This window comes from Nilaparvata lugens, chromosome 11 (assembly GCF_014356525.2).
Source record: "Nilaparvata lugens isolate BPH chromosome 11, ASM1435652v1, whole genome shotgun sequence".
Classification (NCBI taxonomy): domain Eukaryota; kingdom Metazoa; phylum Arthropoda; class Insecta; order Hemiptera; family Delphacidae; genus Nilaparvata; species Nilaparvata lugens.
Genome location: NC_052514.1, coordinates 43,710,806 through 43,735,802, shown reverse-complemented (window position 1 = coordinate 43,735,802; position 24,997 = coordinate 43,710,806). Strand labels below are relative to the sequence as shown.

Below are 24,997 nucleotides of genomic sequence, written 5' to 3'. Positions count from 1 at the left end.
AAGGGTGCAACACCTTAGTCAATTCGTCTATCTGGTCGTCTACAGGCAACTTCTGCAACCCTCCCTGAAGTCTTGTCAATAAAAATTCATCAATGATGTGGTTCATGGTTTTCTCCTGACCACATTAACAAAGAGTGGTGTCAGATAGGCCTCATCGATGTATGTTTTTTCAACTATATATTAAATAAATGATAAATGTTTAATTCCCAAAAAAAACTAAAACTGCTAGATCAATTACTGAAAATATTAGATAATTTACAATTACATACAATAGTTAGTTTCAGAAATTTCTTATAATGTGTCCTCTGCATGTTAAGTGTTTTCTGTGTGGAAAATGACCTACTTCACTATGGCGTACCATGTTCTAGAGTAGGTTTTGTTTGTTTTTTTTTTGTGTGCGGATTAGTTCATTACTTAAGTAGTTATCAAAATGATTAAAAATATGAAGTGATATCGATGGAAATAAAATCCTCTCCAAAACATTCTCCAAAACAGAATTCGTCACCCGTCCTCCACCCCGACCCTATTGAGAACTCTGGTATGGAAACTAAAATTTGTGTACCAAAAAAATCCAGCAAAATGTAATAAGTTAAGCTTTAGTCAGAAAATGATCTATATATATAAAAGCGAAATGGCACTCACTCACTGACTGACTCACTGACTCACTCACTCACTCACTCACTCACTCGCATAACTGAAAATCTACCGGACCAAAAACGTTCAAATTTGGTAGGTATGTTCAGTTGACCCTTTAGAGGCGCACTAAGAAATCTTTTGGCAATATTTTAACTCTAAGGGTTGTTTTTAAGGGTTTAAAGTTCGTCTTTTAGCATGTATATTCTTCTTCTCCCGATCTCTTAATTATAATTGAAATTTCCATATCATATGTTACTATAGAACTATAATCTAGATAGAGTACCTCTTCGAAACAGTTGTTAACTGGCAACTAAATTAATAATTTTGTCAGGTTGGCATTAAGTTGAGTTGACTTTGTTAGGTTGGCACCAAGTTGAAGATTAAATGCATTTATCGCAGAAAAATTGATTGGGCACTGCTACTTCAATCCTGGGAATATTATATTACTAGCAGTCAGGCTCGCTTCGCTCGCCATATCCTTTTAGCCAGCCGTTTAGTCTGGACCACCGACTGGATTGTCCTAACATATGATAAAAATGCCCAAATGAAAAATGCAGGCGAGCGAAGCTCGCCTGCTGATCTCATTCTTGGACGATCCAGTCGGGGGTCCAGGGGGCGGAGCCCCCTGGCTAGACGGATATGGCGAGCGAAGCGAGCCTGACGGCTAGTCTGATATAAATAAGACACCCGCCTCCCATTGCAATACATAATGAGAGTAAGTATTTAAACAGTTTGGTAAAAAAGCGATGATATACATCAATGAAAAACCCGCCTGCCTGATCCCTCCATTAAGAGTTCAAATTCTCCATGAGACTTTGGAAATGCGCATCATAGGTTCAAAGGTGTTTGTTTACTTTCAATTTCTAGATCATAGTGACATCCTTAAACATTTTTTCATGAGTTCCTTTACTCATACAAGAATGCAAAGAAATACTGGAAACCATGGACGGAGATTCTCTGAAAAGTACGCCATGTCAAAAAATTGACGTATGAGAAGTGAGATGAAATTGTTGTAGTAATTTATTCTTCTATAAAATTTACTGATTTTTAGACGTGGGAAATTAACATCGAAGAAAAAATTGGAAGAAATTTTGGGGGAGGGCGAGGGCGCTCAATCTCACCCACGAATTGGAAAGATGGTAAACTTTCAGTGTTTCAGCTAACAAGCGCGAATAAAATAGATGTAAAATATAATTTACACAATTTATTCCAGAAATGGGTGAATAAAAAATATAAAGTAATATTAATCAGCATAAATGATAATTTATACAATTTATTGAATGAATGAAAAAAATGGATATTGATCAACATAGGCTTCAGAAATATGGGGATCATTTTTCAGTTCGTCTACAGGATTGTGTCTATGCATTGTCTCTTATGAGGAGTATACAAGCATAGTATAAATTACGTGTGCCATAGAGGCCATGCATTCTGAAGACCATAAAAGAGCTTCAAGTCAACTTTTTGCTGAGGGCTACTCTTATTTACCTGGAAATTAAAAATCAACGTACCCTTTTTTATAAACGTTTCATTCACAACATGTTTAATGCCATTTTCCAAGTCCTTGAATTGAATTTCAACTTGAAAAGGGCATTAATATGTTGTGAATAAACAGTTTTAAAAAACCGGTACTTGGATTTTTTTTCAATTTCCAGATGAAGACTTCAAGTCATGCTCAATGGAAATAGGTATTGGGAATTTCTCATGAGAAATGAGCCTTCATCAATAGAGGTACGAAAAATGGATACGAAAAAGCTGGATTTGCACACTACAGTGACAGTGAAAATATAATTTCCATTAGTTCTAATGGTATTATTCATAATCACTCGTCCGGGCTGAGTGAGTATAGTCCAATTAGAACTCATGGGAATTATTTTTCACCGTTCACTGACACTGTTGTGTGCGTATCTAGCTCAAGTACTGGTAATACTGTAAAAGTTCAACAAGTACCCAATATACCGATACTTATTGTTATTAATTAAATGAAAAAAGACTAAGAAATTGTCAAAAAACCACTGATTTATTGATAATTAGAAAGACCGGTTTCGGTTATTACACCATTGTCAATCTCTGATAAACTAAAACTAAATACAAGAGCAGCAGAATTTATACTAGTAGGCGAGTACTGCTATTGGTCGAGGGCATCAACGCCTGCCATTGGCCTAGCTAGACAGTCTCCTCCCCCTCAACGGTGTGACAAAATGGCGGCTTAAGCAACAGAATTGCCATGATAATAAAATTTACTTTGAGTACAAAATAAGAACCAAGAAAACAAGTGTGAAAGATAATAAAACAAATATGTAAAAGGAAAAACTATTGACTAATGTATGCTTACAATTTTATGATAAAACTAAATTCGTAGTGTTGTACTGGTTGAAATGACTCTGGTCATTTAAACTATACTGTGAATTTTCCTTAATTACTCTTGTTATTTCTAAAGCCTCTAGAATATTCAAAGATCTGCCTTTGTTATTAACATGCAGAAACTCAACATTCTCCTTAACTGTGAACTTGTGATTATTTGTTATCAAATGTTCTGCAAAGTTAGATTCCCCATTTTGTTTATTCCAATCTCTGATGTGTTCTTTAATTCTACTTTTGAAACTTCTACCAGTCTGACCCACGTAACAAGCATTACAATCATCACATTTAAGTTTGTACACCCCACTTTTATCCCAAATATCAATTTTGTCTTTACTCCAGCTGAATAGACTATTTAGAATCGGTTTGGTCTTGAAAGCAACATGAAATCCATTCCTCTTCAATTCCCTACCTATTTTATCAGATACAAGGCCTAAATATGGGATTGTTATCCAAGTCTTCTCCTCACAGTTTGAGCCTATTGATTGAAATTTTTCTATTAATTTTACTCAATAATCTGTCCACCATACTTTCTTCATACCCATTTGTGACAGCTATCTGTTTAATTTTAGTGATCTCAATATCAAAATCATGATGGCTCATAGGTATTGTTAGTGCTCTATAGACCATACTATTGAAAGCAGCAAGTTTGTAAGAAATAGGATGACAAGAATGAAGAGTAATGATAACATCAGTATGGGTTGGTTTTCTGAAAATAGAAAACTTGTGAAAACCAGTGCTATGATCTATTCTTAAATCTAGAAAATTCAATACACAATCCTGTTCTACCTCTACAGTGAATTTTATACTCTGATGTAATCCATTCAGATAGGAAAGAAAATTGTCTAGTTGTCTGTTACTTCCTTTCCATAAGCAAATAATAAAAAAAAAAATACTTATTGTTGTTTGAATGGTATGATCGTGAGAAGAAACCCAATAAATTACGTCAAAAGGTGCGTACAGATTTACGCGCATAAATGGAACACAAAAGGTTCACAATATGTTCGCAAGATGATCGCGAGCTTGTCTTATTCTTGACTTCAGTAGCTAAGCATTCAGTAGCTAAGAAGGTGTCTACCGGTATGCGTATGCGGGCGCAGCTATTGACATTCGAATCACGCTCCGTTCGTGGTCTGTTCTTGCGCGACCTGCGATCATCATGCGAACTGCTCGCGTAACGTTCGGAGTAGCGCATAAATCTGTACGCAGCTAAATGATAAGAAGCTTGTTTTTCCATTTCCAATAATTTTATGAATATGTGTTTTTGTCTCTGTTGAATAAATAAATATATAAAACTTACGCAATCCTCGAAGAACGTCGCCCTCTGCGTCTATCAAAGTTTTGCCCTGCTCCAGAGTTATATTTTCAGCTAGTTGTTTCTGTGAGAGAAATTAAGTAGTCTTGTTAGAAGATAAAACTATTATATCTCATGGAATGTTAAATAATAAATATCAACAGCATGAAAAAGTTATTATTGATTAATGTACTTTGATAGCCTGTTTACTGAAGAATATTGAACAAATAATAATGATTATGAACTACATAAAAACTCCCTTTTCTTTATTGTCACTTACAATGTTATACCATAGAGAATAGATAGCTCAAGAAGATATCCCATGGTATGGGACGTTTATTTTCTAATTTTCAAAGTTAACTCAAGCTCATAGTCCTAGTACTTATTTTTCGTGTAGCTATGTGACGCTGGTAGTTTCTCATAGTGTGCCGTTCTTACACTCTTAGGCTCCCAACAAAACAGTAATAACAGATAGTAGTCGACAGTAATTGGCTTGAGTTAACAAAAAATGATCTGTTGCCGACTGATTGGTGAAGTTTTCGACCAGGTTTTGAAAGTTTCTTTGCAAGACATAACAGCGTCTTCCATCTCTGTTTTGGTGGATTTCGGGACCCTTGTGACCACCTAAATAAATGGAAAATAATCTCTAAAATCTCATGAGATACATTTTCAGTGAGATGGTAAAACAATTAATGGAAGCTGTCAAAAGTGTTTCACATACCAAACTGTGTGTATCTCTCAATACATGAATGATAAAAAATGATAGTCAATTGATTTTTCCTACAGTTACGTTGAAAAGTGGCCATTGCTGCACTGATTACAGAACGCAAAGAATCACTTTTCCGCTCTAGTGCGGGAAAAATTTTTCTGCACTCCAGATTTGCAACATGGCAACGCAAAATACTTGGTAGGTTATATGGAGCAACAGTGCAGCAAAATCGAAATGAAGTTGGTAACAGTGACTGCTGTGGCTGCTATAGTGAGCAGAGGTGCAACGAAGCACAACGCGCTAATTATTACTATTATATATTATAACCAAGGACAACGAGGACTTTAGGATTTTAGGATTAAGGTTTTTATCAATAATAAAATTACACAGATAAACATTTGATGCATTTCAGGCAATTTTACCCATAATTACCCACTTTTCATATTCAATGGTAACTGTAGGAAAAACTTAATGTGAAATACGTGCACAAAGTTCCTCTGCTGCACTCAAGAAACCATTCCGCCCTCGCCTACGGCTCGGGCGTAAACGTTTCTTTCGGTGCAGCAAACTGTCACTTTGCGCACTAGTTGCACAAATAACTATTTCAAATCCTATTTATTCTAACCATGAGTTTTATTTGGAGTTTATTGTTAAATCCATCCTTAACTGTCATTTTCATGAATTCATAATTTAATCTATTCATACTCCTTACTTTTAATAAAAATTCTTTAATGAAATCCCTGATCCATATCAGAAATTCTCATGAATAATAATTTTCAAAATGAATTGAATAATTTCTTTCACATCTGCTAGTTTATTTATTGAAGTTTTTCAGTTTACCGGATCGATAGTTTGACACCTTGTGAGACCGGACATATTTTCACAATGAAATTTATATTTCTTCAAATGTAACGTTATTCGATTTAGATGTACATTGATATTTTCTATTCAGTCGTATTATTTTGAAGTTGTTGTATTAATGTATTTCTTCCAGCAAACTCCATATTTTTGTAAATGACGTAAGTTTTATCATTTTGTTGAAAAATAGAATAGTTGATTCAAGCGTTTTATCTCAAGATTCTCTACGAACACAAAACTAATAAATAATTGCTTTTAGAATGCTCAACGTACTTTTTAATTCGAATGGTAAATATTTACTTCGCTTGTAAAACAATCTCTATGACGTTTTAATTAACGTAATCTTCTTTTCTCTTGAATGTTGTTAACATAAAGATCAGAGTTGAAATGAATCTCTCCCTACAACTTCATTTCAAGATAAAGTAGAATGATGAGGAAACATGAACAGTAACTAAAAAAGTTTTTTAGTGGAATTCATTTCAAGTTTTGTGTTTTTTTTATTGAATAATGATAATCAAAATCAAAATAACACAGCAAGAATTTATGAAATGCTGATAAAGGTTTTTGAATCCAAAAAGTGTTTTAATATAATATTATCAATATGATTAAAGTAGAGAGATAAGGCGGTAGAAATTGTTGAGGGAGAGACGAGAGAGAGAGAGAGCATGAGAGAACGAGTGACGATCATACGATTATAATGACGAAGGGAAAGAGATTTTGATTATGAAGTATTTTTTGACAATGGATGCGTTATGACGCTGTGATGAACTTTTCCTGACCCTCATCAATATTAATTAGAAACTAAAGTCACGACTAGGCTTCAAAGATAAACAATACCTCAGTAATACTCTTATCAGAATAATTAATTTGTATTAAGATGGAAATAATAGTGCAGTATTCCACTAATATAAGTTACATTTTGGAAAGCGATTGGCTCCGTGGTTGCGCCGTCATCGTGTAGACAAGTTCTCTTCCCTAGACTTCGGACGTCGTTCTGTTTCTGCCTTTTCTAGTATTTAGTATTTATTATTTATTTAAATAAGTCCATAAAAGGGATCACTAAAGTGAAGCCCACTGTTAATCGACATTCGCCAGCTATACCCGTTGAACGGGTGACCATAAATTTGGTTTTGATATTGAGGGTATATAAAACTAAATGAATTGGATAACCACCAAATAGGCCTATAGTAAAAATACACCACACAGTATCAATAAAATGATAGGACATCCTCATTTTCATGAAATAGGCCTCAGGTGGAGTAATTTACCTCATTTGTAGCCGGATTATGTAAATCTATCCATTCAGTAGTCTTTGATTCAACCATTTTTCCGTTCAGGTAGAGTTTTGTTGTAGGTGGACAGGAATGGTTCCACCTCACGCATTGCTGCAGAACCTAAAATTCAATAAAACAACCATCATTATTCAAATTTTGTCATTTGTTATAAATTTGTCATTTCATTCGACACCACATAAATTACTGACCAGTGTAACTTAATATCTATTTTAAAGGCAAGATACAGAGACCTACAAAGTAGAAGAAGGGGAAAAATTGGAGGCTTGAGACATGTTTTATGCCTCAACTTGGTCTATTCCTAATTGAAAATTCAACTGTGAACCTAAACTCCAGTGAGCCTTTATTTTTTGTGCATTTCCTCCCTGTTACAGGAACAGTTATATTATTTTTCATTCAATATTTACCATCCTGATGTTTTTTGTCTCAAGGCTCCAAACCTGAGAGGAATGGAAGGAGGCTTGAGACATTAACTAAAAAAGTTTTTTAGTGGAATTCATTTCAAGTTTTGTGTTTTTTTTTTATTGAATAACGATGATCAAAATCAAAATAACACAGCAAGAATTTATGAAATGCTGATAAAGGTTTTTGAATCCAAAAAGTGTTTTAATATTTCTGAGACTATCAATATAATATTATCAATATGATTAAAGTAGAGAGATAAGGCGGTAGAAATTGCTGAGGGAAAGACGAGAGAGAGAGAGAGAGACAGAGGAGTGAGTAAGAGGGAATGAGTGACGATCATACGATCATAATGACGAAGGGAAAGAAATTTTGATTATGAAGTATTTTTGGACAATGGATGCGTTATGACGCTGTGATGAACTTTTCCTGACCCTCATCAATATTAATTAGAGACTAAAGTCACGACTAGGCTTCAAAGATAAACAATACCTCAGTAATACTCTTATCAAAATAATTAATTTGTATTAAGATGGAAATAATAGTGCAGTATTCCACTAATATAAGTTACATTTTGGAAAGCGATTGGCTCCGTGGTTGCGCCGTCATCGTGTGGACAAGTTAAGCGACATTCGCCAGCTACACGAACATGAATATGGTTTTGGTATTTGTGGTTTGTAATATTAAGGGCCGATTTCCGAGCTCGGGATTGAGCTAAGTTCTAGACTTTTAACAGCTGGAGTCAGAAAATTGACTTTCCGAAACGAGGCGTAGTCGCAGCTTATATGGTAATCTTTATTTTCTCATTTCTTTCATTGGAAACGTTTTCCTTGACGAAATGAAACATTCCTAAATGATTCAAAATAGCTGTACATTGATATTTTCTATTCAGTCGTATTATTTTGAAGCTGTTGTATTAATGTATTTCTTCCAGCAAACTCCATATTTTTGTAAATGACGTAAGTTTTATCATTTTGTTGAAAAATAGAATAGTTGATTCAAGCGTTTTATCTCAAGATTCTCTACGAACACAAAACTAATAAATAATTGCTTTTAGAATGCTCAACGTACTTTTTAATTCGAGTGGTAAATATTTACTTCGCTTGTAAAACAATCTCTATGACGTTTTAATTAACGTAATCTTCTTTTCTCTTGAATGTTGTTAACATAAAGATCAGAGTTGAAATGAATCTCTCCCTACAACTTCATTTCAAGATAAAGTAGAATGATGAGGAAACATGAACAGTAACTAAAAAAGTTTTTTAGTGGAATTCATTTCAAGTTTTGTGTTTTTTTTATTGAATAATGATAATCAAAATCAAAATAACACAGCAAGAATTTATGAAATGCTGATAAAGGTTTTTGAATCCAAAAAGTGTTTTAATATAATATTATCAATATGATTAAAGTAGAGAGATAAGGCGGTAGAAATTGTTGAGGGAGAGACGAGAGAGAGAGCATGAGAGAACGAGTGACGATCATACGATTATAATGACGAAGGGAAAGAGATTTTGATTATGAAGTATTTTTTGACAATGGATGCGTTATGACGCTGTGATGAACTTTTCCTGACCCTCATCAATATTAATTAGAAACTAAAGTCACGACTAGGCTTCAAAGATAAACAATACCTCAGTAATACTCTTATCAGAATAATTAATTTGTATTAAGATGGAAATAATAGTGCAGTATTCCACTAATATAAGTTACATTTTGGAAAGCGATTGGCTCCGTGGTTGCGCCGTCATCGTGTAGACAAGTTCTCTTCCCTAGACTTCGGACGTCGTTCTGTTTCTGCCTTTTCTAGTATTTAGTATTTATTATTTATTTAAATAAGTCCATAAAAGGGATCACTAAAGTGAAGCCCACTGTTAATCGACATTCGCCAGCTATACCCGTTGAACGGGTGACCATAAATTTGGTTTTGATATTGAGGGTATATAAAACTAAATGAATTGGATAACCACCAAATAGGCCTATAGTAAAAATACACCACACAGTATCAATAAAATGATAGGACATCCTCATTTTCATGAAATAGGCCTCAGGTAGAGTAATTTACCTCATTTGTAGCCGGATTATGTAAATCTATCCATTCAGTAGTCTTTGATTCAACCATTTTTCCGTTCAGGTAGAGTTTTGTTGTAGGTGGACAGGAATGGTTCCACCTCACGCATTGCTGCAGAACCTAAAATTCAATAAAACAACCATCATTATTCAAATTTTGTCATTTGTTATAAATTTGTCATTTCATTCGACACCACATAAATTACTGACCAGTGTAACTTAATATCTATTTTAAAGGCAAGATACAGAGACCTACAGTAGAAGGGGAGAAATGGGAGGCTTGAGACATGTTTCATGTTTTATGCCTCAACTTGGTCTATTCCTAATTGAAAAATTCAACTGTGAACCTAAACTCCAGTGAGCCTTTATTTTTTGTGCATTTCCTCCCTGTTACAGGAACAGTTATATTATTTTTCATTCAATATTTACCATCCTGATGTTTTTTGTCTCAAGGCTCCAAACCTGAGAGGAATGGAAGGAGGCTTGAGACATTAACTAAAATTAAAAATAACTCATTTTCTATCAGCACTGTCTCAAACCTCCCACTTTTCCCCTTATTGGATTGAAATTATATGCTACATACAACAGTTTAAATAATTTACCTAAAGCTGAAATTAATTTTTTGTGGCTCATCTAAGGTGGGCTAAACTTGAAATTAAATTGAAATCTGTAGCCTAATCTAATAATTTTAAATTTGATGGAGCCTAAAATTGTTATTTGATAGACTAAGTGCCGGTTGCACAAAATTCAAATTCAAATTGTTTTATTCATAAAATATTACATATTCACATTTATAAAAGTGTTATAAATTAAAAGCCGTTAAATTTTAACCGTGATTAATTCCACGAAAACCAATCAGAGAAGCTGTCTCTTCAAAAACGCCTTCTCTGATTGGTTCTCGTAGAGTTAATCACGGTTAAAATTTAACCTGCTTTTGTGCAACCGGGTATAAGAGAAACATCGAAGACAAGAAGGATGAGAAAAATCTTTTAGAAAAACTCACGTAAAAAAATTAATCAATAACAGAGATAAATATTGCATAGCCTAATCATTTACAATTTTTTCATGTTTTTAAAAGATATTAATCAAAGGGTTTTAAAGTTGTTTCAAAGCGCAAAACCAATTTGATTTGCATTGCAACTTACAACATTGGAAAATTTAATTTCCTGAGATATTGTAAGTAAATAGGCATATAGTAAACGTATTTGTAGTTTTAACATAGCCTAATATATTATGAATGTTGTAATATATTTACTCACCTTACAGTTGACAGAACGTAAGGGTGTTGTAGCCATCTCGAAATTTATGTTACCAACACTAGTATAACAGTCAGATACTGTCAGCGGCAACTATGTTACATTAATTCAACCTTGAATTATAATAAATTTTTATCTCTGAATGGAAACACTCTTCTCTGATAATTCACTGTCATGCGCACGATACTGAGTCCTTCGAACCCGTGATTTAATCAACACTCTTCAAGTTTATTAGAAAATTTGTCCAAGCTAGTTGTGAGTTGTGAAGCTAGTGCTTGCAGCAGTTGCAGCTGACAGTTTGAATAAAATATGACATAACCTAAAAGCTAACATCTGAGCAATGCCATTTAGATTTTAAATAACACACCTAGCAAAGACGGTGGCAATTCCTCAGCTGATTAATAATAGCGCGAGATTTGAATTATTTTGAAGTTTTGACCACAAATAATTATCAAGCTTACTTGAATGAATTATATTTCTTTCTATATTTCTGAGTAAAAAAAGCTTTTTGCTCTTCCAATTATTGATTTTAGATCATATTTTATCTAATTACCGTACTGAAATCACAAAAGAAGACAGTTTCCGTTAAAAAGACAAGAAGAGCAAAGAAATCTAAATAAATATTTTGATGTCAATATTCTTTTTATTTTCATATGAATCAAATAATAAATTAGTGTATGTGCCTTCTGTTTAGGTCTACAATCCTCCACTGTATTTTATCACAGTAAAATCAGTTGGAAATTCCACTACTTATTGAATGAATCAGTCTTATTTACACATTTTTTAAAGATCTCTCTATGAATCTAAAAGAATTATCTTTTACATATTGCGGTTCATCATTCTCATTATTTTGTTTTTCATCCAATCAAGTTCTTTTGCCTACTTGCTTTCATAATCACTTTTTTTATTAATTATTATTGTTCAACTTTGTTGTGGTTAAGACACTGTGTTACTAGTAAATATTTGAAAAAACACTTACTTTTCTAGGAGTAATGAGAATACTTTTCTTGGAGTAATGAGAATACTCCAAAAAATTAAGTGTTTTTTTTTAAATATTTACTAGTAACACAGTGTCTTGACCACAACAAAGTTATTATATAGTGTTTCGTCATGGAAAGCAACATCAATAATGTTTCATCAATATTCAATCAAGAAAAAAAGAAAGCCTAATTTCATTCAATATCAACCTCAAGTTTTTTATTTGCCCACAGTCTTTTTAGTCATTTAATTTTTTGTTCCTCAAGAAAGTTTTATTTTATTTTCGGATTATAAGTTTTATTATCTAAGTCTTATTTTACTCAATTTATTTTTCCATCATTAAACCTTTCCAAATTCAATCTACCGTACTTTAATACAATAAGAAAAGTGATGTTTTCCTAGACTTTATGTATAGGAACATTATTTTACAAATTTCTTTTTCATTCTTCTTAAACTTACTACCAAGAAATACAAACATCATAACTAAAGGAGTAGACTATAGATTATTAGGACTACAAAATAGATAATAAATAACATTTGAGCTGATTAGGTACCCAACTATATAGAGTTAAGCTACCGTAGTTTATTGAAATAAAAAATACAATTTTTTCTGAATTGTAACATATATTGTTATTTAGTACAAGTGACGTGGGTATCAAATAATTAACAAATTACATCCTATTTACTTGTAGACCGAGAGCGTGACCTAGATTCACTCCTGCTCCTCTCAGATCGGGACCTTGACCTCCTGTCCCTGGATGACCTTGACCTCCTCTCCCTGGGCGACCTTGACCTTCTTTCCCTGGGCGACCTTGACCTCCTCTCCCTGGACGACCTTGACCGTGACCTCCTGTCTCTGGACGACCTTCGGCGTCCCCGCTCTTCATAGGAAGCTCGTCTCAGCTGAGGACCTCTGGGACAGTTCCTTGCGTAGTGACCGCGTTTATCACAATTAAAACAGCGGTCGGATGATATCAAACTAGGATATCCACTGATCCGGGACCTGGGCATAACACGGGCCCTTTCTACTCGCACCCTATGCCCACGTATAACCTTTCCATCCGACTTGTGGGCCGCATCTTGAGCGTCCCTTTTATCTTCAAACTCCACAAATGCAAATCCAGGTGGGTTCCGAGCCACCCACACGTTCCTGATTGGTCCGTAATAGAGGAAAACGTCCTCCAAATCATCCCGGGTTGTTGAATAATTCAAGTTTCCCACATAGATCTTGCAATCCATGTTGTCAATCTGTTTTGACGACATAATTACACAAGCTGTACTATCTCTATGTATATTCTATGTAATAAGAAGAACTTACAATAAATAAATCTTCATTTTTAATTCGTTGACTGCTTAGGCTACTACCGATTGAATAAAAACTTGATTTTAGTACCTAGATGTTGGTCTTGAAACAATAGGATTCTAATTAATGTTTATAAAAATCTTTCATCAATTGCTTTTGATCGAACAGCTGTTGTGAGTTGAACCAGCTTGTAGAAGTACCAAATTCTTTTTGAATAGGCCTTACACTTTAGAAATAAAATATAAAAAAATTGATTTTGTTTATACTAGGATAGTTTCATTTAGGAAATATTACTTGTTAAAAAATATGGCATTGAAAATAGTTATTCAATCTCTTTAAACAGTTATTAAATCTTTCATATTGAATTTTTCGAAAAATTAGGTTTGAATATTGAACAAATATATAGCCTAGCCTATTTGAAGCATGACTTGTTTGATGAAAATGAATTCAGGCCCAGTTGCACAAAAGCCTGTTGAATTTTAACCAATATTAAATGTCAAGAGAATCTATCTAGTCTTCTTAAAAAAAAAACATTTAATACTAACTGAGGCTCGGTTGTACAAAAGCCGGTTAAATTTTAATCGTGATTAATTCCACGAAAACCAATCAGAGAAGCCATCTTTTCAAAAAGGCCTTCTCTGATTGGTTCTCGTGAAATTTTTTATGTTGGCAGTATCAAAAGTTCATTTCATCCAATATTATTCAAATATTCAATGATATTAAACATTGGTAATTTCATTTCAGTTTTATTTATTTTTACTTGAAAATTTAGTTGAATTTACAACCCATAATGATGTAATCGATTATATATAGTTTTCAAAAACAATATTCCAAATAATACCATAATTGACCAAGCGAAGTGAGGTTTAAGATTGAAGTCGACGGTTTGGCATTTCTCTTAATGTTTAGATGTTTGAATGTTTAAATGTTTATATGTTGCGCATTTACAGCGAAACGGGGTAATAGATTTTCATGAAATTTGACAGGTATGATCCTTTTTTAATTGCTCGTCGACGTATATAAAAGGTTTTTGAAAATTTTGCATTTCAAGGATAATATAAAAGGAAAAAGGAGCCTCTTTCATACGCCAATATTAGAGTTAAAATCAGACTATAGAATAATTATTCATCATAAATCAGCTGACAAGTGATTACACAGATGTGTGGAGAAGCCAGTGTTTATCTGTATCTCCATGAGGTCTATAGTTTCAATCAAATACTTGTGGATGAGAATACTGCGTGAGGTCTACTGTTCACAGAACTACTACCTAGTAAAAATAAACTACCAAATATGAATGTTCAATGAAACGACATTAGATTGTCGAAAACATATTGAAAAGTTGAAAAACTTTGATTTTTAAAAAAGTTGATTTTTTACTACAGAGATTAATTATGAAGCAGAGACCACTACTATAGTGATATTGACGTATCGCATTATTAAGTCGATCATTACCTTAACTTAAATACCGTATTGGTCTTCTATCCTTGTAGTCCGGGCGCAAATGTCATTCCGTGGTAATTTTTGGGTAACAGCTGGAAGTTGTTTTAATTTCTTTGTTAGGTCTAGCATAATAATAAAAGGATCGTGATGATGATAAGTCAATATCACAGGCAAACATCTCGGAAACAAGATGGCCGCCAAAATTTTCAGGGTTTTGCTATATTGCTTGTATTCCAATAACCGTCCAAGATATTCAACCGTTTTTTCAATGAGAATATTCTAAAAATCTTCCGCTACAAATTTTGTTTCGTAAAATTTTCCTCTAAAACGCAAATTTTTCTTGTTATAGCCTTCAAAAGCCTAAAAAAACGTTTTTTCCATTTTTTTCAAATTTCATTCCATTATAACTTTTGTTCTGTAAGAGATACAGAGAAATTTTGAATCTATTAAATTTAGAGCGTTTTTTCAACTTTGGAACGATATATATTCATGCGCTGTACGTCAAAAAATGAGTTCTCTAGCGCCCTCCAAAGAGAATCCAGCATGATTTCTTGCTTTCGAGGTGATTTCGACTTATCATCATCACGATCTTTATTATGTTAGACCTAACGAAGAAATTGAGACATCTTCCACGGCTGTTACCCAAAAATGACCACGGAGTGCCTTATTCGAGACATTTGCGCCCGGATTATTGTCTGATATTTGACATAGCTGATTGCTCTACACTTTTCTAACTCCGTACCCTACAGTTTCCAAGTTTTTTTTGCATGTTAATTATGTAGAATCACAATGAACTACCAGAATACTGAAATCATGAAAATTCATAATTAAATTATGGGAAAATATTTTCTTGACGAATACAATTAATCTGTGATAGAATTAATTATTAACAAGAATCGCAACATATCAGGTCAAATAATTAAACCGGGATGAGATCTTGTCTGATCTGGTTAGATCAGATATAACTTGAATCACAACTATAAAGTACTGTAGAAGGTTGTGGAAGAAGAAAAGTGTCAACAATGCCCTCCTATCATTAATTTAGACTGACTCTATAACTTGAATCTCACTTTAGTACAAGGTAATATTGTATGAATGGTAGTGCAAAATACTTATTTCTTTTTATACTGCAACCATATCCAGAGCAGATTTTATCCATTGAAATAAGACCAGTCCTGAATCCACTAAATTGGATCAATCTTCTCATGTCTGTCCAATATCGTCAATCTCTCGGTTACTGTCAATCTCCATTTATTGTCAATCAGCTATGATCGATTGGAACGCCTAACATATTTTCCTGTATTGAAGTTATGTAGCATATTAAACGTTGTTTCATCACGCTATACGGTTATCTAATACCAGAAACGGGGACTTTCTCTGAAGAAAATCGATTTCATGTGGTCTATACAATATAGTACTGTCACTCTCATTGGTTATTCATCATTGTGGAAGAAATCGTTCGAGTCTACACATTAGAAATAGAGTAGGTACTTTTACTGTTGTTACAGCCTAATCATGGAATATAGTCTATCTTTTTTGCCTGATTGTGAAAAGATTATTTTCCAGTACATTGGTCATAATTATGCCATATGTTGAACTTATACACTGTATTATATTCATTTACTAGTAACTATAATAGATACCGTATATTATACATTTGCATAACTAGGATTATACTCGTATAGGAACTATATTCGTATCAGGAACTTGAAGTAGAAGTGATTATTGAACCAGGATATTCCCTTCAGCTATTATATCAATTAATGGAAAAATAAAAAAATAGCAAGCATTTAATAGTAAGCTACAAAAAATATTTTATGAATCTCCTTCAAGGTGAAATAGCTTGAAAGTTGGGCCTATATGAAAAAATACAGTATTTTTTAAGTTTCTCAAAAATGATGAACTTTATATGTCATATTTGAATGAATTTTGTAGTAGTTTTTCTCATACATAGATAAAATTTAAGTTTTTGTTCATTATTTTATATCTATGCTCATTTTATTATTTATACAGACGAGAAACGATCCCTGATAATTAAACGTAGACTTAAAACATAGTATATTCAGAATTGTTAATTATTGAGATATTTAAATTTTTGTGGTACCTACACTTGAAAATAATTTCAAATTATCATCTCAATAACGTATTGAAATTTGGTATTTTCAAATGAAGAATGTGTAGAACTGAGCTTGGTATTACTAAATGAAAACATAATAATATTATGATGTTTTATTCTCCATTATCTACCGTATTTGATATAGTGAATACTTTATATATTATTTTTTATCAGGCAAAACATTTTTCTTTGAATGATTCCTTTATTTGGCATTGTAAAAAGGCAATCAAGTTGCTGTTTTGAACTTTTTTCCAGATTGTGCTTATTTTTGTATCTCATAAGTCATCATGATAGTATATATTCTTCAAAACTTTATTCATCAATTGTTATTATATTCTCTAATTTTTATAATTTTTGGAATTTTTGAACTCTCCATATTTTTTTCACTTTTTTCATAAGTATTTGAAATCTTTGTATTTTTCTTCTTTGAATTAGGTAGGTAGTATTTTTTTATTTGTATTATTTCTTTCTGCATAAGTTCGTATTATTTTTTCATTTGTATTTGTACAATTACAATTTGTATTTTAAAGGAGACATATTTTGGGAGAACCCGTATTCTCCATTGTGAATAGATAAATAAATAAAATACTGTAGGTAGTTAAAAATCATTCGATTTTATCATATACAGAACTACATTACCGGTAATGATTAAATCATTTTATACTACCTATATCATTCTCACTACGATTACCGTGATATAAGCATCGTATTCTCTGAATGAAATTCAATTCCATTCATTCATCCAGAGAGCTCATTAATGATAAAATGTAACATCATAATCCTCTGCAGTAAGACAATATTGTGAAATTATTCCAGCACTTATTCTATTGTATTTATGCAGTATTGAATAGTTCATTAAGGATGATTTCAATTCATACAGTACTGCGTACTGCAGGTTGATATTCTCAGTAACAAACTCACTTTAACATTCAAGTTTTTATTGCAAGACAATCTTCAACTTGATACAACATGATACTACAACTGGATATAATACTATTTACATAACAACCATCATCATTATTAATAATACTAAAACTAATCATAGTCACTTATTCCTCTACAACAAGTTTCCACTACAACAACAAAACTATATAGTAATAATAGTTGACTACAGTCCTACTCCAATAATACAATATTGAACTACAGATTTGGTCTGATAACTTGATCCCTAGTTTGTCAGAGTGGGGGCAGGTGGAGGTGGAATAAGCAAACTGCGCATGTCTGACTTCTGTGTTCCCAATTATTTTGAAATTACGGTGTACTGGCTGATTGACTCAAATAGCTGGATACAATCATAGAGAGAAGATATCTTTAAAATAACATAATCGAACCCTTTTTTTGAAAAGTTTTTAATAAAAAATAATAGATTAAAACAACTATAGTGAGGTCCACGTTATAATGACAGTATTTGATCAACTTTGATTTCGCTATCCTTGTCTATCATTCGACAAAGCCGGTGGTACTATCCTTTTCTAGGTCCACAAAGATGCCAATTATGTTTTTGACAGTGTAGAAATATAATTAATTAATGCAGAGAATCGGCACCGCTATTCTTTTATCTTGATTTACTGCCATTATAACATGGACCACACTATAGTTTCGATATTTCACATCATATTCAGGTTTTAAAAATGAATTACAATTAAAAAATCTTTTTTTGAAATTTATTATTAAAACTTGAAGATGATGTGAAACATCAAAATTAGTTTTAATTTGTGTTTTTAATCTGTTATTTTATTTAAGAACTTTTCAAAAAAGGGTACTGTGATGTTATTCTATAAATAGAAAATAAGTAGTCCTGAATACATACATTTTAAAGAAGAAAAGATATTATAATATGCTATCTTTCTCTATGGAATACATAGAGAAGAGCGGCATGGAACACTCATATATCGTAATATCATATAGAATGAAAAAGACTAAGAGATTGTCAAAAAACCACAGATTTATTGATACTTAGAAAGACCGGTTTCGGTTATTACACCATTGTCTATTGTCACATTGCGGTCTTTCTAAGTATCAATAAATCTGTGGTTTTTTGACAATCTCTTAGTCTTTTTCATTCAATATGAATAATTACCACAATATCAACTTCTTAACTAAACAAAAGTAATATCATATATTCTCTATGGAACAACTCAGCTGATAATTGCTATTCATAACAGCTTCTTGATGCTCTGGAAGAGGTTAATCGGTCCAGAGATCAACTTTTGAGACTGTGACTGTGGTAATAATAACTAACTACTATAATAATAAACCAATACAACTAGTTTTGAGATGAAGTCTACAGATATAATAACATTTATTGCTAGGCTTAAATTAATGATAGGATAACATTTTTATTTACACATTTTTTAAAGATCTCTCTATGAATCTAAAAGAATTATCTTTTACATATTGCGGTTCATCATTCTCATTATTTTGTTTTTCATCCAATCAAGTTCTTTTGCCTACTTGCTTTCATAATCACTTTTTTTATTAATTATTATTGTTCAACTTTGTTGTGGTTAAGACACTGTGTTACTAGTAAATATTTGAAAAACACTTAATTTTCTAGGAGTAATGAGAATACTTTTCTTACACTTACTTTTCTTGGAGTAATGAGAATACTTTTCTTACACTTACTTTTCTTGGAGTAATGAGAATACTCCAAAAAATTAAGTGTTTTTTTTTTAATATTTACTAGTAACACAGTGTCTTGACCACAACAAAGTTATTATATAGTGTTTCGTCATGGAAAGCAACATCAATAATGTTTCATCAATACTCAATCAAGAAAAAAGAAAGCCTAATTTCATTCAATATCAACCTCAAGTTTTTTATTTGCCCACAGTCTTTTTAGTCATTTAATTTTTTGTTCCTCAAAAAAGTTTTATTTTATTTTCGGATTATAAGTTTTATTATCTAAGTCTTATTTTACTCAATTTATTTTTCCATCATTGAACCTTTATAAATTCAATCTACCGTACTTTAATACAATAAGAAAAGTGATGTTTTCCTAGACTTTATGTATAGGAACATTATTTTACAAATTTCTTTTTCATTCTTCTTAAACTTACTACCAAGAAATACAAACATAATAACTAAAGGAGTAGACTCTAGATTATTAGGACTACAAAATAGATAATAAATAAAATTTGAGCTGATTAGGTACCCAACTATATAGAGTTGAGTTACCGTAGTTTATTGAAATAAAAAATACAAATTTTTCTGAATTGTAACATATATTGTTATTTAGTACAAGTGACGTGGGTATCAAATAATTAACAAATTACATCCTATTTACTTGTAGACCGAGAGCGTGACCTAGATTCACTCCTGCTCCTCTCAGATCGGGACCTTGACCTCCTGTCCCTGGATGACCTTGACCTCCTCTCCCTGGGCGACCTTGACCTTCTTTCCCTGGGCGACCTTGACCTCCTCTCCCTGGACGACCTTGACCGTGACCTCCTGTCTCTGGACGACCTTCGGCGTCCCCGCTCTTCATAGGAAGCTCGTCTCAGCTGAGGACCTCTGGGACAGTTCCTTGCGTAGTGACCGCGTTTATCACAATTAAAACAGCGGTCGGATGATATCAAACTAGGATATCCACTGATCCGGGACCTGGGCATAACACGGGCCCTTTCTACTCGCACCCTATGCCCACGTATAACCTTTCCATCCGACTTGTGGGCCGCATCTTGAGCGTCCCTTTTATCTTCAAACTCCACAAATGCAAATCCAGGTGGGTTTCGAGCCACCCACACGTTCCTGATTGGTCCGTAATAGAGGAAAACGTCCTCCAAATCATCCCGGGTTGTTGAATAATTCAAGTTTCCCACATAGATCTTGCAATCCATGTTGTCAATCTGTTTTGACGACATAATTACACAAGCTGTACTATCTCTATGTATATTCTATGTAATAAGAAGAACTTACAATAAATAAATCTTCATTTTTAATTCGTTGACTGCTTAGGTTACTACCGATTGAATAAAAACTTAATTTTAGTAGGTACCTAGATGTTGGTCTTGAAACAATAGGATTCTAATTAATGTTTATAAAAATCTTTCATCAATTGCTTTTGATCGAACAGCTGTTGTGAGTTGAACCAGCTTGTAGAAGTACCAAATTCTTTTTGAATAGGCCTTACACTTTAGAAATAAAATATAAAAAAATTGATTTTGTTTATACTAGGATAGTTTCATTTAGGAAATATTACTTGTTAAAAAATATGGCATTGAAAATAGTTATTCAATCTCTTTAAACAGTTATTAAAGCTTTCATATTGAATTTTTCGAAAAATTAGGTTTGAATATTGAACAAATATATAGTCTATTTGAAGCATGACTTGTTTGATGAAAATGAATTCAGGCCCAGTTGCACAAAAGCCTGTTAAATTTTAACCAATATTAAATGTCAAGAGAATCTATCTAGTCTTCCTAAAAAAAAAAACATTTAATTCTCTGAGGCTCGGTTGTACAAAAGCCGGTTAAATTTTAATCGTGATTAATTCCACGAAAACCAATCAGAGAAGCCATCTTTTATTCAAAAAGGCCTTCTCTGATTGGCTCTCGTAAAATTAATCACGGTTTTCTTCTTTTAATCAGTATTATTTTATGTTGGCAGTATCAAAAGTTCATTTCATCCAATATTATTCAAATATTCAATGACATTAAACATTGGTAATTTAATTTCAGTTTTATTTATTTTTACTTAATTATTTAGTTTGATTTTCAACTCATCATGATATGCCTGTGATTGAGTTTTCAAAAACAATATTCCTAATAAAAATGAAAATAATCTACCAAACATGAATGTTCAATGAAACGACATTAGATTGTCGAAAAAATATTGAAAAGTTGAAAAACTTTAAAACTACAAAAATAATTGATTTCTAGTAAAATCAAGTTGATTGTTTTCTACAGAGATTAATTATGAAGTAGAGACCACTAGTGATATTAATTGACATATTGCATTATTAAGTCGATCATTACCTTAATTTAAATATAATTGAAGAGCTCGTTTCCAAAACCCACTAAGTCCAAAATTATCAAAATTGAGTTATCATATGATTCTGATCTCATTTTTTGAGAGCTATCTATCTATCCTACTGTTATTTTCCTAATCCCACTATTTACATTGTTATAAGAGTATAAAAAGTATTTTTTCCAAACCCAAGCTTAGTCCATGAACAATGTTTTCCAAATGCCACTGTGTGAAGAGCAATGGTTCTACGCATGCGCGCCACCATCACGCATGCGCACCAGACCAAATAGCACACAACGCCTATAGTGAGGTCCACGTTATAATGACAGTATTTGATCAACTTTGGTTTTGCTATCCTTGTCTATCATTCGACAAAGCCGGAGATACTATCCTTTTCCAGGTTCACAACGATGCCAATTATGTTTTTGACAGTATAGAAAAAATATAATTAATTAATGCAGAGAATCGGCATCGTTATTCTCCTATATTTATCTACTGTCATTATAACGTGGACCTCACTATACAGCATAGCACGATGAAGAAGAGCCCTTCCTGTAAATTTCATTTGAATAAATTTTTATATTTGGACTTTATCGTTTTCCTCTTCGATTCACTCACTCTTCAAAATATTATTTTTCTTTCAGAATTATTTTTTCATTTTTTTAAAAATAAAACTCATTGTCTTTAATTTTCAAAGATAGCAGAAATATTCTGATTCATTCTGCATCATTCTGCAACATTAAAGATTTTACACAAACGGTATAAATATTATGAAGAAGAGCCCTTCCTGTAATTTTTTTATATATTTAGACTTTATCAGTTCGCTTGATAATCAATTCACTTTTCAAAACTATTTTTTGTTCACTATTATTTTTTATGTTTTTGAAATAAAACTAATTGTCTTTCATTGTACTTATTTATTGTAGCTCTACACTATCCTGATTTTTGATAATGATGATTCATGTGAAAAAATCTATTTTAGTCCTTTTTCATAGATTAACTCTCAAGATATATTATTTTTCTGTCATTTGGAGTGGGTTATGAGGAATTTGTATGTCTTAAAACCCTCAATAAAAATTATTCTTAAAAGTCTTGTTCATTTGCAATGCATTAAGAATCCATGAAAGAGTGTCTTATGTTTTCCAAACTCATCTAAGTCCAAACATTTTTTCCTAACTCCACTACGTCCATGGACTTAGTTGGTGTTTGGAAAAAAACCGTTGCAAATTTATTAATATATCATTTAAAATTTAAATCATTCATATATTTTTATGTTTATTATCATAAGGAACATAGTTGGTAATAGAAAAAAGCTACTTCCTAGAATAATATGAATTGGAACAAAAAATCGTTCTACTGAAAAATTGTGATTTTAGACATAGTGGTTTTTGGAAACGACCTCTTCAATTGGTCTTCTATCCTTGTAGTCCGGGCGCAAATGTCATTCCGTGGTCATTTTTGGGTAACAGCTGGAAGATGTCTTAATTTCTTTGTTAGGTCTAATATAATAGTAAAAGAAACGTGATGATAAGTCATGTATCACAGGCAAACATCTCGGAAACAAGATGGCCGCCAAAATTTTCAGGGTTTTGCTATATCGCTTGTATTTCAATAACCGTTCAAGATATTCAACCGTTTTTTCAATAAAAATCTTCCTCTACAATTTTTGTTCCATAAAATTTTTCTCTAAAACGCATATTTTTCTTGTTATAATCTACAAAAGCCTAAAAAAACGTTTTTTCTATTTTTTTCAAATTTCATTCCATTAGGCTATAACTTTTTTTGATAAGTCAATATCGCAGGCAAACATCTCGGAAACAAGATAGCCGCCAAAATTGTCAGGGTTTTGCTACATCGCTTGTATTTCAATAACCGTTCAAGATATTCAACCGTTTTTTCAATGAAAATCTTCCTCTACAATTTTTGTTTTGTAAAATTTTCCTCTAAAACGCATATTTTTCTTGTTATAACCTTCAAAAGCCTGAAAATTCATAATTAAAATATGGGAAAATATTTTCTTGACGAATACAATTAATCTGTGATAGAATTAATTATTAACAAGAATCGCAACATATCAGGTCAAAATAATTAAACCGGGATGAGATCTTGTCTGATCTGGTTAGATCAGATATAACTTGAATCCCAACTATAAAGTACTGTAGAAGGTTGTGGAAGAAGAAAAGTGGCAACAATGCCCTCCTATCATTAATTTAGACTGACTCTATAACTTGAATCTCACTTTAGTAAAAGGTAATATTGTATGAATGGCAGTTCAAATACTTATTTCTTTTTATACTGCAACCATATCCAGAGCAGACTTTATCCATTGAAATAAGACCAGTCCTGAATCCACTAAATTGGATCAATCTTCTCATGTCTGTCCAATATCGTCAATCTCTCGGTTACTGTCAATCTCCATTTATTGTCAATCAGCTATGATCGATTGGAACGCCTTACATATTTTCCTGTATTGAAGTTATGTAGCATATTAAACGTTGTTTCATCACGCTATACGGTTATCTAATACCAGAAACGGGGACTTTCTCTGAAGAAAATCGATTTCATGTGGTCTATACAATATAGTACTGTCACTCTCATTGGTTATTCATCATTGTGGAAGGAATCGTTCGAGTCTACACATTATAAAAATAGAGTAGGTATGTACTTTTACTGTTGTTATAATCATGGAATATAGCCTATCTTTTTCGCCTGATTGTGAATAGGTTATTTTCCAGTACATTGGTGCTATGTAATATATGTTGAACTAAATAAACTGTATTCATTTACTATGAACTATACTAGATATATTATTCATAACTATGATTATAGGAACTATAGGCAGTACAGTAACTATACTCGTATAGGTAGTAGGCTAGGCCTATATTCGTTTCAGGAACTTGATGTAAATAAGTGGTTATTGAATTCGAATATTTCCTTTAGCTATTATTTTAATAAATTACAAAAATTCAAAAAATACTAAATGGAAGCACACATGATAGTGAGCTAATACTCATTTATGAATCTCCTTCAAGGTGGAATATTATTACTAACTTGAAAGTTGGACCTACATGTATAAAATTCACATTATTTTTTATGTTTCTTGGAAATGAAAAACTTTATGTTATCTTTGAATGAATTTTGTAGTAGTCTTTTTGATAGATGATAAATTGAAGTTCTTGTTCATTTCATATTTAGGCTCATTTTATTATTTATAGAGAAACGATCACTGATAATTAAAGGTAAACTTCTAACATTGTACCTAACTTCAGAATTTCTGTTAGTTACTGATATATAGCAATTTTTGTGGTACAGTTGAA

At 32.3% G+C, this 24,997-nt stretch overlaps 3 protein-coding genes across 3 annotated transcripts in view; all 3 read right to left on the bottom strand.

The window, feature by feature from the left end:
* Window positions 1-11,136, bottom strand: part of LOC111058571 (probable methylmalonate-semialdehyde dehydrogenase [acylating], mitochondrial) — a 47,153-nt gene extending 36,017 nt beyond the window's left edge. Inside the window, 4 exon segments of the mRNA XM_039438487.1 lie at window positions 4,298-4,423; window positions 4,795-4,915; window positions 9,615-9,740; window positions 10,879-11,136. Coding sequence (XP_039294421.1) covers window positions 4,298-4,423; window positions 4,795-4,915; window positions 9,615-9,740; window positions 10,879-10,914 — 409 coding nt within the window. The 5' untranslated portion in view covers window positions 10,915-11,136.
* A 1,254-nt stretch (window positions 11,137-12,390) lies between these two features.
* On the bottom strand, window positions 12,391-13,376 carry LOC111058570 (serine/arginine-rich splicing factor 7-like). Its single transcript, XM_039438484.1, has one exon. The coding sequence runs from the start codon at window positions 13,114-13,116 to the stop codon at window positions 12,532-12,534; it is 585 nt and encodes a 194-aa protein (XP_039294418.1). The 5' UTR covers window positions 13,117-13,376; the 3' UTR covers window positions 12,391-12,531.
* Window positions 13,377-19,923: 6,547 nt separating this feature from the next.
* Window positions 19,924-20,667, bottom strand: LOC120353710 (serine/arginine-rich splicing factor 7-like). Its single transcript, XM_039438483.1, has one exon. It carries the CDS (start codon window positions 20,573-20,575, stop codon window positions 19,991-19,993), a length of 585 nt encoding a protein of 194 aa, XP_039294417.1. The 5' UTR covers window positions 20,576-20,667; the 3' UTR covers window positions 19,924-19,990.
* Window positions 20,668-24,997: the final 4,330 nt, after the last annotated feature.

Bases quoted from the DNA above. Each gene is read 5' to 3' on its own strand.
- LOC111058570 (XM_039438484.1), bottom strand. From the start codon at position 13,116: ATGTCGTCAAAACAGATTGACAACATGGATTGCAAGATCTATGTGGGA.
- LOC120353710 (XM_039438483.1), bottom strand. From the start codon at position 20,575: ATGTCGTCAAAACAGATTGACAACATGGATTGCAAGATCTATGTGGGA.